The sequence below is a fragment of the Leptosomus discolor genome, chromosome 8 (genome assembly GCF_034619465.1).
Source record: "Leptosomus discolor isolate bLepDis1 chromosome 8, bLepDis1.hap2, whole genome shotgun sequence".
Classification (NCBI taxonomy): domain Eukaryota; kingdom Metazoa; phylum Chordata; class Aves; order Leptosomiformes; family Leptosomidae; genus Leptosomus; species Leptosomus discolor.
Genome location: NC_141398.1, coordinates 31,140,534 through 31,158,059, shown reverse-complemented (window position 1 = coordinate 31,158,059; position 17,526 = coordinate 31,140,534). Strand labels below are relative to the sequence as shown.

The 17,526-nt window shown below is 45.7% G+C and overlaps 1 protein-coding gene across 1 annotated transcript in view; it reads right to left on the bottom strand.

The window, feature by feature from the left end:
* Positions 1-6,689: 6,689 nt before the first annotated feature.
* The window catches only part of RREB1 (ras responsive element binding protein 1), a 64,424-nt gene continuing 53,587 nt past the window's right edge, over positions 6,690-17,526 (bottom strand). The window contains exons 8-9 of the mRNA XM_009956100.2: positions 10,781-11,527; positions 6,690-7,664 (exon numbers count right to left, since the gene is read on the bottom strand). Coding sequence (XP_009954402.2) covers positions 7,144-7,664; positions 10,781-11,527 — 1,268 coding nt within the window. The 3' untranslated portion in view covers positions 6,690-7,143. The remainder of the gene's footprint in view (positions 7,665-10,780; positions 11,528-17,526) is intronic.

Here is a 17,526-nt window from a genome sequence, read left to right as displayed (position 1 = left end):
TCACTGCTGCCTTTGAGGAGGCCAACTTCCCTCTGCCTCTCTCTCCGCTATCTTTCTCTCAGGTCTTAATCCACATAATTTCTTTGGGAAAAACCAACCAAACCAACCTACCTACTTTACTGGAAAAAGAATTCCATAGATATCTTTTTACAATACAGAACCACTACTGCTTCAGCACCACACAAATACAGCACTACTCCTACTTCTTCATCCCACCCCTTGCTTTAAACAGTTCTCACTGCCCAGCTGAAGCCACTGATGAGCCCTGGCAGCACACAGGGATGCCCTTGAAGCCATTGCACCTGGAATTGTCGCAGCTGGTGAGAGATCCTAAACCACCAAATAACTGCCCCAGAGCACTCCTCTTTGTGGTGTGCCCCCCGCTGCCCCAGTCCTCTGAAGTCCCAAGCAAACACGTGCTCACCACAGGACAAATGAGGGCCAAGGGCACACAGCACCGGTGTCTACACCCACTCAACAAGTAGGAGAAACACCTTGTGCTTACATGGTATAAATTGTCCTTTCAGGACTGGTGAGAAGGGGTTAAATCAACTCAGACTGCCTTCCCAATAACACAGTCCTCAGCTGAGGTGACTAGGAAAGACATCAGCGTGGCCATGCTGAGAAAAGCCAAGAGCTTCAAACTTGCTGAGCGCAAGTCAGTGCATCTGGAGGACACGCCTTAGGCTCTGGAGGGGGCTGCGTGAGCAAAACACTTTTCCTGCTAATGTTCTTCAAAACCAGAGGAACAGACTGCAACCGCGTACCCCCTCAGCAGAGCTGCTGGCTCAGGAATCCCAGCTGTGCTGAACCTCCTGTCATTTTAGGGCTATTTCCACTTTCTGTAATCCAGCATGGCACTAATTGCCCAAGACTAGGGAAATACTGCGATCTGCCAGCAAATCTGCCCATGCCAGCGGTCACTGACTTGCAGACAGTGACAACAATATGCTTCTGGTCATTTGTTTCCCCTGTTCCCTGCGTGTGCATGTGAGCACACGGAGCAAGGAGGGCAGCTCTGGTGCGGGGCTGGAGGCCAAACCCAAACTCCAGAGCGCACCCAGGACTCAATGTCCAGGGGTCACCACAGTGACATGATACTACCAGCCTGCAGTACATACACAGCCAGGAAACCGGTCATCTCCCCAGGTCAGCCACTAGTCAAATCATGTCATCCCACCAGCAGGCGAGATACATGCCTTTCCACACACACACACTTTCTTCCCCCTTCCCCAAACCTTGGACCATTTTCATAACATTCAGCTTCTCTCTGACATGAAGGACGTTTTCAAAATCCCCCAAGTCAAAATGTGGCTGTTCCCTTATTTAAAAAGGCTGGAGAGCAAAACCCGGCATCTTCCTTCCTGCCCGAGTCGCTGTTGCAGCAGAGGTGCAGGAAGCCTCTCCCCTGCGCCAGGGATTGCAATTACTGCCAAGGAAAGGGGATAGAGGGGAAAAGTACTTTACCTAGCTCCTAGGCTGGAGAGCTTGAGTGACCCACATCACCAGAAGATACTGGTGCGTTGTACAGGTTTTACTCACTTTCCTCCCTGATGTTGGCTGCTTGGGTACCCAAGTTCTGGGAAATGCCAGTGTGACTCATTTTTCCACAGTCCAGCAATTAGAGCTGTCCTGATTGAACAGTCCGATGCATTTCTCCGTCCTTTTCTTTTCCTGCGTTATCAGAGTGGCTGATAAAAGATGGTGATTCTTAGACTGTTTGACATACAGAAAGTGCCAGTTATTCTGTGCTGGGGTCTTGCGGCAACTTTTTGTAGATAGTCCTAAGCCTCGGGGTTTCCTAAAGTGGCATTTTCAATCCTATCATAACTCTACAGAAATGCCTAAAGAAAAAGGCATGGGTGATTCCCCGAACCAAGAGGCTTTTGAACAAGGAAAGGTAAACGTATGCCCCTTGCCACCTTTGCTAGTTGAATTGTGACTAATTTTGAGACAGACTTCTTTCAACACAACAGGGCAAAACACTGTGTTAATAGTATCAACAGCAAATAATTTCTCATTGTACTCACTTTCTGAAGATCTAGGTGTAGGTATGCAGCCCTCCCATCCCTCAAATGCTGGGTACTTTGTGACAGCTGGATAATGGAAAACAAATACTTTTATTCCTTTCTCTTTTACCAGTTTGCATTTCAGCAGCAGTAAAAATGCAAAGATGCTCCAACTGGGCTCCGCATCCTGCCAGTTTTCACCCAAGCCTCCTATCTCAAACCAGCCCTCCTGCCCATCCCCATGACCTGCAGCCCACAGGTTCATACTGCATACCTGGAAAAAACCACTCTCCTGGTGCCCCTCGCTGCCATGGCATCCCCATGCTGGCAGAGGACTTGGGTCTTCCTCAAACCTTGATGCTGTAGGCTGAGCGCATGGACTCTGTGCCTGAGGCGCTGCTGAGATAGATCCACAACACAGGGGCTGTGCCCCTCTCTCCACCCATGTAAAGAATTAACCTGCAGCTTCACCTTTTAAATAGGGGGGGAAAAAGCTTGAGGGAGTGAGGCAAGGAAGCAGTAAGTTGGAGGAGACACGCGGAGACGCCATCACCACCTCCCCATCCCTCTGATAAGCCCCAGGCCAGCTCTAGCTACCGCTGCCTCCAGAGTTGTTAGTGCGGGGAGGAGCGGAGGCAGGAGAGCGGAGGCAGGAGGAGGGAGAGGGGAATGCCAGCAAGCAGCGAAGTTCAGCTGGCCTGCAGGGTGAGCAGGGAAATTCCCAACTCAGGAATGGTCACAGTCAAATTCAGATAGAAGGAGAAAAGGGCTGGGCACACCACTTGTACCCTTCCATGGCCAGGAACCAAGTGCTTTCTAAGTCACCTCTTTCATAAGTAATCAGTCACAATCACTTCCTAGCCACTTAATCTCATCCCATTTCACTTTACACCTCATGGCAGGTCCCTTCAGACGTGAGTTTCCCATCACTCTCACGAGAGGAGGGGAGATTTCTCAGGTCAGTGGATGGGAGAGGGAAGAAAGTGATTTTCTGCAGGTTTCCTCCCTCAGCAATCTCATTTCCACCCTTCAGCTCACCCAGAGATAGTTCAGAGAGCCCTGCTTCATCAGGTATCTGCAGCTTGGGGCAGAGCTGTCTGTCTGTCTGCTTTGCTTTTAACCTGTCCCTGTTCAGCGGCGAGGGGCCAGGTCCAGCGCCTGTGGGGAATTTTCACCTCTGTGAAGGTGCGGGAGGAGAGCAGCAGCAGTTTACACCCCCTGGGTGTCTCCGATGCTGAAGCCGGTTCCCTTCTCTACCAGAAAGAACCATCCCACCAGGACTTAGGAAGATGTGGATGCTTCAGCTTCACTGCAGTTCCCTGGCCTCCAGAGCTGGATAAGCAACTCAGATACCTGATTCTTTGGCTCACCATCCTGTGAAATGCGTTTTATTTACAGGAAAGCATATAAAATGCAGCTAAGGCGGCTCCAACAAGCTAAAACAAAGGATTTCTCTTTTTTGAAACATGCACATGGCTTTTGAATACATCCTGAAGATTCCACAGCCATACACATTTATGCAAGAAGAAAACTATGTTGGCAGAAACCTAATTTGTACAGAAAACGACCGATACACTGTTAAATCACCACAACATGCTGGAAGGACGCTCACTTACGTGATCATGAGGTTACAATTAATAAAAAGAGAGCCCTGACCCAACACCTGTGCAGGAAAATCAGCACCAAGAGAAAAGCACCGTGTCAAAGGGGCCTGGCTACCGGAAAACGGTGGCCAAAATTAATTTTCAGAGCGCTGCAACCATCTCCAGTTCAAACTCAGTTCGACTGAAGGAAGAGAAACACCGATGCTATTTGCACAGACAAGCTCCGGCTTGTACGTTGTCCTCTAGCAGAGAAGTCTGAAAACAACAACAAACGCACAAGAGCCACGTCCATTTTGTAACCTGTAATTTTTAAATATAACATTTTATTGCTTAGATGGTTTGATACAGAACAACTTTTACTTTTTATTTTGAATTTGGAAGTACTGTACAACTGAATAAAAAGAGGAATAGAAGTACCAAAACAAAAGTGTGATTCTCTGTTCATGTGGCATAAACCAGTCTTGTACACAATTCGTAGCAGCAGTTTAAGTTCCCTTTAGAAAAATATGAATTCTACACATTTATTACTGTTTCCTGCATGGGATGAAATCACTAGGATTAAACTTCCTTCGTGGAGAGAGACAGGAGAGAAAGGAGACACACAGAGAGGAGAGAGAAGATGATGAATCATTCTGAAAATGGAATCAGACTGTCACATAGCCCCCAAAAGTTATTTCACAACAGCCTCAAACAAGGTTCTTTCTTTTCTTTTTTTTTTCTTTTTCCTTTGTTTTTTTTTTTTTTTTTTTTTTTTTTTTTGCGCTTTCACAGTCAAGTGCTTAATGTAGTGATTGAATTATCTCAATGTTAAGTCCATTGCAACTCAGGCAAAAGAATTTCAGAAGATCCTTTTTTTGTTTGTGTTTTTTTGTTTTTTGTAAAAGCCCTGAGAGAGGAAAAAAAAAATAAAAAGATTCAAACAAAAATCGTAGAGACAAATTAGCTGAACATGCAAACTAAAGCCTAAGATTCACCCATAGTTTAAACACATTATAAATTTCACAGTTTAATATTGGGGGAGGAGGGGAAACAAAAAAAACCCAACAACAGCAACGGTTCTCAGTCAAACTCAACTAATAAAAATGTCAATAAAATGTGGCAAGACCTTATACTCTACTAGGATATAGATAAAGGCTAAATAAAGCTTTAAATCAATAGTGATTATTGCTAGCAGATGTCCCGGCAGGCTGCTGGGAATTAATTACTTGCTACATCGTTCTGCAGCATATAGTTTAGTAATGGCTTCTCCCCCACAGTATTGCGCAGTTTAGTGTGGAGAGTTGCAAAACCAAACCAAAACAAAACCAAAACAAATGACAAAAACCAAAAAATACCCAAAATAATAATAATAATAATTATTATAATTATAATAGTAATAACAATTTAAGGGATGCGTGAACTGGTTTTAATTAAGTAGAATGCACCCGGGTAGAGCTTCAAATGAATCATTGGTTGTGACTGATTTATCTACATCTGGTGTCAGCTTCTTTTCTGAACTGGTTCAAACATCCCTATTTTAAAAAAACAAAACAAAACAAACGAACCACACACAAAAAAATAGAAATCACATATACCTCAACCATTCTTTCTTATTCTATTCGCTAGAATATTACTCGAGAACGTTTCTCTTCCTTTGAATTCTGGACAGTGAGATTTCAGTCTCCAGAAATTTTTGGAGAATTTTTAATATAGATATAGATATATATAGATATATATATATATATATTATATAATATAGGCTGGGTCCGAGGCCCACTTCCTCCACGTCTGGTGAGAGCAGGACAAGCGATTCTGCGGGGGGAGGGAGGGAGGGTCACAGTGCGGGCTGGGCTGGGGCTGCAGTGGTGGAATAGCACAGTGAGGCTCCGGCAATGCTATTATGGCTCTGTCTGTCCCAGAGGTCATGACTGAAGGACAATTAACAAACAAGGACAACAAGGACAAGGACAACAAAAACGCTGGGCACTCCTAGAAATGCGCAGCTACAGTAGGATACATTTCGCTTAACCCCTCCAATACTGGTGGCTGGAATGTCACCTGTTGCCGGCAACAGGAGCCATATGGAGAAAATCCAGCTGCCAGCATTAAAGGGGTTAAACTATTGATAGGAAATTTAGACACACACCTCAAGTCTTCAAGCATCAACCCCAAAATCTCAGGAAGAATTTTTTATTATTATTTATTTTATTTATTTTTAACATGACTTATATCTGTAGCTTTATTACCAGTAGTATTTTCTTGCTCTAGAACACGACAGTAGCAAGACGAGGGTAAGGCTCGCATTTCTCTCTTGCTTGCTTTCAACTGGAAGACGGAATAACTTTGCTCTTTAAGTAACACACGCTGTCACCGCTGCGATTGCAACAAGACTAATCTAGCACTCGCAGTGCCTTTCTCATGCGCTTGGAGGGGCCTTATCCAGCCCCCTTGTTCTCGCATGCTTTTTCCCCCAACACACACGCATGCACATGCACCCACACACGCACTCGCACCCCACCACGAGTGAGATGTTCCCCCGTACAGGTGTGATGATACTCGCTGGCCTCCATTTGACTCTCCGGTCAGAGGAAGGGTTTCACTTAAAGTACAGTAGAAGAGCTGCAACATAGGAAGAGGAGCTGGTGAAAGCGTTAAGTCAAAACCATTTTGAGAGGGGATCCAAGCTGCGTGGGCAAATATTGCCCATTGGTTTCTGCTGACTGCAGAGACAAGCGAACTGATGGATTTATAAAATAATAATAAAATAATAATAATAATAATAATATACTGAAGCAAATCAAACATATATAACAGCGGGTGCGTAATTTCCATAGGTTACGTTGCTATGTAACTCTTCTCTGTACACACGCTCAGTCCGTGATGGCCAGAAAATCCCCCTAGGATTCAGAAGACCATGTCTAATGCTGAAAAGTGGAAATAAGTGTGAGGTTGAAATTCATCGTGTTTCCTGCTTTTGGCTTGAACCACTTTGAACACCTTCAACCGCCACGTTGTTCAGGCCTGGAACAGGCTTAACGCTCCACCATGTGGCAAATGCAAGAACATCTACTGAGAAAAAAAACAAAAACTCAACATCTCGTCTGCATCTCCTCTGACTATTTCATATGAAATTCACATATTTTTTCTTCCAGTTATTGGCTGTGGTATCCAAGGGCCTCCCACCCCACTGCCCCCATTTCCAGCTCAGAGAACAAACACAGCGACTATCACAGATATACAAGAACAAGCTCACGCACACCAATACAAAAGGTAACATTAATGCTTAAATGAAAAAGGTCCTCTCCAAATAATTCATTAAAATATTAAAAAAAATCATTTTTGAAAAAATCTATGATACCAAAAGATCTAATAAAGTAGTAAGGCACTCAAATCAGTATATACTGTAGTCTCTTGCATTATTATACTGAAAGGCATATGGCACTGCGTCCAGTCTGCCACAGCTATAGGTCGCTCTTCCAAAACAAGACTCCAGAAACCTCGCTCTGCTGGCTTCAGTTTACGTGCTGGGACAGGTCCAACCTCCTAGCCAGTCATTCAACCCCCAAGAGCTGAGGTGCACTGTCTGCAGGGGCAAGGATGTGATTCACGGGAGACTTTTTGTTGTGCATCTCCAGCAAGTCTGGAATGAAACCTGAGGGCCTCTCGTGCTCAGAGCTACCCCGAGGTTCCTGGTCTATTGCGGTCTGTTTCTGTGCGCTCCTGGTGGGCTCCGCGAGGCAGGTTCCGGCTCCTTGCCCGCTCAGCCTCTCCTCTCTGCAGGGAGAGTACTTGACCGTGCCGGCCAGGGACTCTTTTCGGCTTCCCACAAGGGATGTATGGCTACTGACGCCCCCCGCGGAGTCGCATTCGTTTTCTGAGATGGGGTTGGTGCCGCTGTGGCTAGACTCATTTTCGCTGTCTTCTCCACACCTCGACTGGGTCTCCTCCTTGTCGCTCTCCTTCCCATGGTTTCGGGCATTTTTGACTTTCTGGTGTATGCGCTGGTGACGAACCAGGCTGTGTTTCAGAGTGAAGGTCCGTTCGCAGGTTTGACACTTGTAAGGTCTCTCACCTAGAAAAGAATTAAAATACAAAGTCAGCCATAAGGTCACAAACACGCCTCCCTCTTGTTTCAAGCAGCGTTAAGACGCTCTACACTGTGGAAATTCAGCATCCACATCAAATGTGGATATCACATTTATGCAGATTTTTTGCTCCTATACTAGCAAACTAGCTGATGGCATGCGAGGAGGAATACAGATAAAACCCCCAAGGCACAAATGAAAAATAAAACTAAGCATCTTGAGATTTCTACAAGCTTGGTATGGCCCTGCACTAAGGAGGGAGGAAGACCATCAGCCTCAGGTGCTCGTTAGCATCCTGTCTAATTTAGCAAGCAACTTTTCTGGAAAAAGTTTGCAGTTGTCCTCTGGAGCTCAAAAAGCCTTTGTGAAACCAGCCCACCACAGGGGCTCCCTGCTACAGGTCAGCCCCAACACACACGGAGAGGGCTTGAGATGGAAGGATGAGGATACTGCCCAGGTAAGCGGGATCAACAGCGCTCAAAACCTGAACCAAACCGTACATGATAAAACATCTCCCTCTCTTAGCTGCTGACTAAGGATAAAATGTGCACGTTCCTCCCTGAAGTTGAAGAGAAGCTGTCAGGAATTACCCTTGCCACAGCAGCCCCTCCTCTTTTTGCGAAGCAGAAGACAGTATCGCCATGTTCCAAAACAGACACAGAGCTGTGAAAGGACCTAGACTTGTCAGGCATTCATGGGACATGGAAGGTGTCTGCTACAGGTGATCAAAATCTACTGACCGAGTGAAGAATGCCTGCCTCTGGATATTATCTACAGAGCTGCTGGCGCTCCTCAGCCCGCTGGTGCTTTAGGATAGGAGCAACATTGAAAGCCCCACAAAAACCTCTTCATGGCCATTCCAGAAATGCTGCTCGGAGAACAAAATTCTTCCTCTTATTTTGCAATCTTAAACTGCAGAGCAGCTGCAGCCATCCTCTGCTGTAACCGTCAGTCTGCTCCGATCTCAGAGTTGCTTTCTGCACCTGAAATGCTCAAATACTTTCCTAAGCACGAGCGCACCAGAAAACAAAGCAACCACAGCCCCACAGACAAAATTCCCCCCAAAGTCCCAACCAAGCCAGTGCCTCAAGGTGCTGTCTGCCCTGGAGAACCGAAGGTCCCACCCTGACCGCTTCATTCTCTGTTTCCAATTGCACCTATTAAAGATTTTTCAGTGCTGCAATTCCATCAACACACCATCGTGTGCTAATGAGCATACAGAACAAGACGCTCACGGCTCATTTCTCACCTGTAATAACGCTTGGGATCATTAAAAGAAAACCAATCACAATCTTGAGACGGCTGGCTGAAATGTGCAGGTAGGTCCTGCTGTCTCTGCAAAGCCTGACGCTTCTTAGAAAAGTTTCTCTCCAGTGTCCTGCTCGGGCATCTGCTATGAAGGGAGGGCACAGCTCCCCAGGAGCATTTTTGGCCAACAGCCTTTGCCCATCTGGCAGTTGGCTGTGGCTGATGCAGCACTGTGGCTCACCCTGCACTTGGGTGAGCACCAGAGCACCCCACAGCTACGTGCTGGGAAGCAGCCTGCACTGGGGGAACAAATAATTTCCAGCCCAACTGCCATTCAGCAGGCAGGCAGAGGTTCCTCGCATGCTTCCTCATGTCCCAGACGTTCCTCTTCTGAGTAAAGAAATTCCAAAACCTTACGAGCTATCTTTAAAAAAACCCACACATTAAAACTGAAGTATAAGGAATATGACAACCTGATGGTATTTTGTCAATACACCTGAGCAAGTGGGAAGGAGAGAAGGAGGAGGAGAGTCAACCCACAGTACTGAGGCAAAATCCTAAGTTGAAAACATGCTGATTTAGCAGTGGGGGTAGGTGGTATTTACATTTATCAAATCCGAAGAAAGCACTGTCCCAGGTTCCTATTCAACACCTATTCTATGTTAAAACATCCTTCAGTGTCAAAGAAGAAAGAGAAACAAATGGGAAAAAAAACATACCGACAAGGCCCACATAGCTCAGCACGCAATGAAAACAATTAAAACATACAGTATGGGAATCTCCAGGGGCACACATCATTTGGGGGTAAAGCTCAGTACTTTAGATATCAGCATCTTCCCAAAGCTTCTGAATTAGTATGAAAATAGGCACAAGAATAGGATCTGTCTCCTGTTTCACTTGTGGCTCAATGCCAGAAGAAAACAGGTCAATTTTGCACTCGATATGATTTAGAAGGGTAAAAGGTCTGGTTAAGGCACTCGTCTTTGGTGTCATTTACTAAACACCACTGTCAATTACAGCACAAATATTTTGTTAATCGCAAAGATCTTGTCTCCAGCAGAGAGCACCTTCAAAAGATACAAATTGTCAAACTTCACCAGTCTTCCCATGCCAGAGCAGCTCACTGACAGGTAAAATGCATCACTGATAAGGATGAATGATTAATTTACCTTTGAGCTGGCTCATGGCTTCATCTCATTTGCAAGGCACTGCCGCAAACTCTGTATCGCATCATGCAACCCCACGTATTTTAACTGTTGACTCAAGTCATCGGATAAACTTTTTACTACCTGTGTTGCACCTTCCCTGCCCAAGTCTGAATGAAGAGCAGGGTATCCACTGTAGCTTTGCCTTTCACCTAAGCAGCAAGTCACACAGATCACCAGGACATTACCCATACGAGGCTCAGATAATCAGACAAAACCAGACACTCTTTCTCTAAACGTTCACTCAGAGATGAAGTCTTATCATATACTGCCAGGTTTCTCCACTGCTCATCAGCATACTGGGAAGAGGTAGAGCCACATGCACAACGCAAGAAGGGAGTCAAAAGCTGGAGTGAATAACTGCCTGGGGATCTCTACACTTGCCCTCACCTCTAAACTCTGCAAACAAACATGGGGAAAAACAGTTTGGGAATTGAAGGTAAGGCAGTGGTGACAATTCCCACTCCCTCAACAGGCTTTGTACGCAGCATGGGGGACTGGGGCAGAGAAGACACCTTGCAGACACCCGTAGGACTAAAAGCAGTGTCTCCAACCTCAAGTGCTAGCAGCCATCGTGCACCTACAGAGCAGAGCCTCAGTCTGGTGGCAGACCTGCTTGTAATCTGTTCTGCTCTCAAGCCTTCTCTTACCTGTATGAGACCGCATATGTCGTGTCAGATCTTGCAGAGACCAGAAACGCTTGTTGCACACAGTACAGACTTTCTTTCTTTTGTCTGCTTTTGCAGTACTCTTAGCCCCATCAGTCTTTGGTTTTCTGTCATCACTGCTCTTCTCAGTGGCCTTTCTCTCTGTGCCTTCCCCCTCAGAGATGCTTTCGCTCTCTTCATTCTCCTTTCCTGTTGCCTCACAGTCCACAGGAGACTCCACTACCTTCAAGTCCATCGGAGACTCTTCCTGCTCAAGACCAGAGTCCTGCATCGAGGGAGCTCCTGCATCATCCTGAATGCTTTTGCTTTCATCCTCACTGCTCCTTTCATCCTTTCTGTCCTCACGAGTGTGGGCCTTTTTGTGACGGCTAAGAGTGCCAGCAAACTTGAAGGTTTTGCCACAAATGTCACAGGCATGCTTCCTTTCAGTCTGAGAGCTGCTGCCTGCACTCTGGTCACTCTCTGCCAGCTTGAAGTCCATTAATTTGCTGGCAAAATCGAGGTCAAGACTTTTGTTACTTACAGAATCTTCCTCAGGACCCTCTTCATATCCATTTCCTTTTTCTTCAGCATCCTCTTCTGCCAGAAGGGAGTCAGCCTTTTGCTCCTCCATGCGGCCGCACTCACTCTCTGGTAGGTCTGTTATTTCCTCTGGCTGTTCCTTCTCGCAGGAGGTCAGGTCCAAGACTTCGTTTCCTGCCGCTAGTGGCTCTGCATCAGACTGGCTGTCTGCAAGTAAACAGAGAAACTTTCAGTGGGATGCTCTCTGCTAACTCACAGCTACCAGTGGTAAGGCTGCACAGGGACCCACGAGCATTGCTTCTGATCAAGTGTCCCAACTTCTGCTTCTCCAATCTGTGACCCAGGCCAATAAATTACAGCAGAAAAGAGATCAAAACACCACAGAACCCAATTAACAAGATGATTAAAAAAACTGTAACAAAATGCTTTCTTTTCTAAAACACATTCATATTCTTGGCAGTTTCTTGAAGTAATTTTTAATATAATCACTTTTATCACAGAACACAAAATGCTGAGACACCAGAGTTGAGGTCACTACTACTACAAACACACTGTTACAGAGACATATGGATGTATTATTTCATGTATGAACAATATGGACATAGATCGAAGCAATATACGTCCACATATTAATCAAACTAATTTGTAAGTAGCAGGAAATGCTTTTCAAAGGACATGTGAAGGCCTCAGGCAACCAACTGGTGCAATTAAATGTTAAAGGTTAGCACCAACAACAACACAGAGGTCAAGTTAAAAAGTTGGGTATACATCATAGAAGCAAAAAATGCAGAAGTTCATCCACATGTGGGTCTTTGACGCACACTCTTTGACACACATCCTGGAACCAAAACATAAAGCCAAGATGCAGTAAGAGGCAGCACCCTTCGCTGTTTCACGGTTACTCCAACAAGAAGGCAAAACCACCTAAGATGTCCACCTTAATGACCTCCTCTGTTTCCTTACCAGTTTGTAGAACTAATTTTGCTGAAGATGTAACACGTGTCCAAAATACTAAACCAGATAAGGTGCTCAAGAAGAACAAAGGGCTGGAGCTGTACCCCTTCCAAGCTCTATACAAATAGTGTACCTGTCAATAGGAAATAAGCTGGACTGGATCTGGAGGCCAAAGCTGATGATGACACATGTAACTGCATCCCCAGTGCCACTTCCCAGCAACTGTTCCAGGACACAAACTTTGCAAGTTGCGCTTTCTGCAAGTTGAAACTTTCCTTGCTTTAAGTCCTGCACCCTGCCTCCTTCTGGTTAACAGCATGCAGCCATGGGAGCATACAACCTACCAGGCATTTCGGCATCCATCTGCAAGCCTGATAGCTGCTGAGTAACTAAAGGGATTTAGAAACTCTAGTAGAGCAGTTTAAGTTCTCCATTTGACACAGTACAACATGTGCTTGTCTCCAAATTGCCTAGATTTCCTATTGAAGGCTTCTTTCACAAGCAAGGAGCAATGACAGAAGGTAAGAAGATAGTTCTCAGGCACTTAGTAGTTTGAATGTCATCTTGCAACATGACTTGCAATGACCCCATGTCCTCCTCGCACAAGTGACAACAAATGGCCATTAAACAAATGTCAAAGCTTAGCAGCATTTCCAGTAATTGTGAATGATCACTTAATAGAGCATAATCCTCAATATGCTTTTCCTTGAGGGGGTGGAAGGGGTAGAAGTGACCTGTCAAAAAAAATAATCTCACCTTTTAATCAAAACAGATCCGTTTACACAGACAGTGGATGACACAAAAGCTTTCCACAAAGTTCATTGCTCATCTCATTATCTGCCCATTAAAACACGCAACTGAGCCATAATCTGTGTATAATGCTAGAGAATCTGAGGATGTGGGCATCTGAAAACAAAGGTCACCTACAAGTGCCCTACAAATCCGCATTTGAATTCTGTTTTGACTCATTGATTGTCTCTTGGCTGTATTAAGGCAAAAAAAAAGAAGAAAAAAAGCAAGCTGCTATAAACAAAAAGAGCTCACTTCTAAAAATCAGGCTGAAATGCCAATGCGTAATAATTAAAGGGAAGCACCACTCCACAACCCAGAGAAATGGGAGCCAGGCAAGTGTGAGAAGCCGGGCCCACGCACGGTGCTCCTGCTTACACACAGGTAGTCGGGTCTCACAGCTGCTGGCACAGGCAAGGGAGCGAGCCCAGAAGCCAAACCCAGGCTGTACCTACACAGGGAAGATGTCTAGAATGGAAGCACGGCTGTGGGTTCCTGCCTGCTGCCCCCCTCCACACACTGCATTCGGGGGCAGGACAAGCACATCTGGCTCTCATTGGCAGCTCCTCCCCTTGGCCCAAGCGCAGGGAGGAACAGAAGGATTAATGGCAACCGATGTGACTCCCTGCTGCTGCTGGAAGGTTCCTTGTCCTTCCTAGGCTACCCGCTCCCGCCCCAGCCCTTGCATGGCCCTCACCGTCACACAGGGTCTTTCTGACCAGAGCACAGGTTTATGTTGGGACTGAAGCGACCCTGTAATCACCGCTCCCTTTAGGGAGGGAGGGAAACAACAGGGAAGAGGAGTTTCCTCCCCAGCCGCCCTTGGTTGCTACCATCATGAAGACGTATCTGAGGATGATGGACGGAGACAAAAACAGTGACAAAGAGGGTCTAAGGTGCAAAGACCTTGAAGTGACACCAACAGAAAGCACCTACAATGGCTGCTGTACCCTTGCCATTGGTGCTTACCCTCAGCAAGGTGGGGGGCATGTCCTGGGAGGCATGGGCCACCCTGTCCCATCCCCAGTGACGTCAGGAAACCATGTGAGCTCTGTTAGGATAGAGAGGGGTGAACAGCACCAGGAGGCTGAGGTGGAAAGAGCTCCTCTTTTGTCATACCAAGAGATGTTTTGTAACTCTCCGCTAACCAAATACAAGACAGCAGACAGAGAGTAAGTTGGCTTTCCAACAGGAAATATCAGGAGCAAAGTGAACAAGGGAAATACACGCTGGTAGCACTCAAGTAAGAGCAAGCCAAAACCAGAATGTCTTTAAACTCACCAATGCAGAAGTCCTACCTAACTTCTATGTTCAACACGTTATATATCACGCACGATTTTCTGATTTTCCCCTAATTTTCCCTAACTTTTTCTTCTTCCGCTTCCAGTATTTCCAAAACCATGTATTTTTTCTTACAGTAATCATCGTTCAATGAATCATACCCAAACTCTATCTCCTTTTTTCCTCTCCTCTGTGCCCTGGGCCCCTTCCCAGCTGTTACTCTGTTCTTGCATGGCTGGCCCACAATTACATTTTCCCGTACACGAGAGATACGCTCCAAGGGATAGGTGCTGCACAGGTAAGTGACATGGCCCTACTAGCACCGGCAAACAGATGAGGTCGACATCAAGAAAAACAAATGCAAAATTTAAACAACATGCCTTCACGAAGGGCAAAGACCACTTCAGACCCCAGGAGTACAGATGCACACAGGCTTCCTCTTCCGAAGCCCGCTCACCACCCGTGAATGAACACATTCGAAACTCAGGTAGGGATGTAGCTGGGAACCTTCTGACACACGTATGTGCTTGGGTAAGTGCTCTTCCTTCTTACCGCCATTTTCTTTGTCGAAAAGGAGTTGCACAGTCCTCTTATGAAACTTCATGCATATCGTAAAGCAGCAGTTCCCAACTAGTCAAGCTGCTCTGGTTACCCCCCACCTGCGCAGTTGGTTTTGCAGCTGGTGAAAAAGCGAGCTGCTTTGCACAAATCCTGCCTGATCGGGATGGGTGAAAATCAGCCCAGCTCTGCTGCAGCCGAACTGGAAGAGCAGCAGGGGAGCTAAAAGGTGTGTGGGAAACACCATGGCCGTGTCAGGTCCGATGTGGGATTTCTCCTGCAGTGCAAAGGATGGCTGCAAGGGTAGTCTTGCACTGGCAGCTGCTCCATCCACTCCAGCAGAGGTTAGGCTTGGCCTAGACTACTGTTTTTTCCCTGCTTACATGTCTGTCTGCAGCAACAGAAACCTTGCTGGCCATACAACTCCAGCAGGCTTGTACCTTATACAAGGAGGAGGACTTTGACTGAGCCTTCAGATCCAGGCAAACACGACTCCAATGAGGCTGAGCTCCTCTCAAATGGGTAATTCATTTCCAGAATTTTGCTGATTTACGGGGCATAGCAGTCGCTTGCATCCAGGTGGTGAGGAAAGCAGCGTTCACAGGAAAGGCTGGCCATTTCTTTCACCCCTTTCCCATCTTTCATTTACTCAGGTTGTAAAATGCTTTCCAGTCCATTTGTTATCCCACAGGCATTTACACTCGGCGAGTCAAGAGGACGAGAGTGGAGGGATTCGCTTGCCAAGGCTCCCACCCACCACCACTTCTCCAGCAACCGTGGGAGCAGAATACATTACCTTGCCATGAGAGACAATGAGAGTTTGTGTCACCCCTCCGAAGTGAAGGCAAGAAGGTGACACTATTTCATGTCAATTCTGACATCAGAGTCAAAGAACATGGGCAAGGTAATGGAGAGAGAGGAGATGAGCAGGGAGGTAGGGACATACGCAGGAAAGCAACATGAAGCAACCACTGGTACCTCAGCTGCTGCCTCGTCAGCTCCCAGGAAAAAACAAACTTCTCAGGAGATATATTCATAAGCAAAACCTCAAGGACTCCATCTGAGAATCCAAAAACTTTTCCGCTTGCATGAAAGAAACCACTATATATTTGTAGCCAAAATATTTTTTTCTTCGAACTGTGGAAAGGACTGTTTTGCTCAAGTCTATTTACAATTCAAGTTGCAATTTTCAGTCAGCCCAGTCAGAAGACTCTGCTTAATCTTTTATAGGTGGCAAGAAAGAAAGAGAAAGGAGTAAACTGCTTTCCTGCATACACAGACCAAATTACCAAGAGAGACACCAAATGTGGAAAGTTTCAGATAAAAGAGCAGATACAGATCAAGGTGGGGAGGTGCTGGTTTGATTGTTTTCCCATGGTTTTCTTTTTTCCTGGAACTAAGGTGGAACAGAGAGTAGAGCTTGAGATGCTAAGGAGTTATTAGATAAAACAGGGTGTTGTAATGTAAAGTATTTTGTGACTTTAAAGCAAGTGTTGTTTATTGCCAAACATCGCTGACATCCCAAGAGAAGCATTAGAAAACCCATCACATAAACAATGCTCAAAACTGGAACAGACAGAGCACTGGAAATGGACGTTGTACAAGCAGTTGGTATTATCAGTCATATGAGCTGATGATTTACTATTTTCCCTACATTAACTGAAATAATCCCAGCTAGTCTTATATTTTACAATAGACGCAGCCACCACTAGGTGGTGGCAGTCTAGTAAATTTGGGATTTTTTTGGACCCACTCACACAATGCTTCTTCTACTTCCACCCACAAACCGGAGAACATCTTTCCAACCTGTGGAGTCAACTTGCAAAATTTTGTGGGTTACCTTTGCCCGTTTTTACTGTAAACACACTAAACACTAAAATTTAGCTACCTTCATTACATCACATGCACATACACAAGTTAAGTATTTAATTAGCCCACAGTTGAGGGAGCTTTGGCCGTATCTGCATGCCTTTTGAAATGAAAACATTCGAGACAGAAAAGGACTATTGACAGTAAATGGAACTGAATATATCTGGGGGAAAAGGAGAAAATCAGTTCTGGAAAAAACTCCACTTCTTGCCTTTGACACAAGGTATGATCCCCCAGTACCTTCAAGAGAGCAGGTAAAGTCACTGACACAAAGAAAAGTGTTCCGGACTAGGTCTGACCACACCTATCAAGTGGAAATCTGCATTTAAGTGGCAGGGGGGGAATCCCAGACTTTCAGCTTATAGCAAATTCCACCATTTAGCAGAAGGACAGTTTGCTGCAGAGCCAGCAATACAATCAGCATATATACCATCTCCTCAGTATCTTTCAGACAACAGCTCTAGCACTCAGGCCTACCCCCAGCAGCAAGCAACTCTTGCTTTACCCTGAGCTGTGGCTCTGGAGCGGCTGTTAAAACTTTGCCTGACACTGAAAACATAGTTTCAAGCCCTTTGTCCTCTAGGAAATACCCACAAATGTAGTTCAGAGGTACAAGCAGCTAGAACAGTTTGGAAAAACAAAAAGTCCCCTGCTATACCCACAGCTCACATGATTTCTGGAGGGATCACAGAGTGGCAGCTATCTAGAGCAAAGATGAACTCTAAATGCTAATCGGAAAATTCACTGCTTGAGTA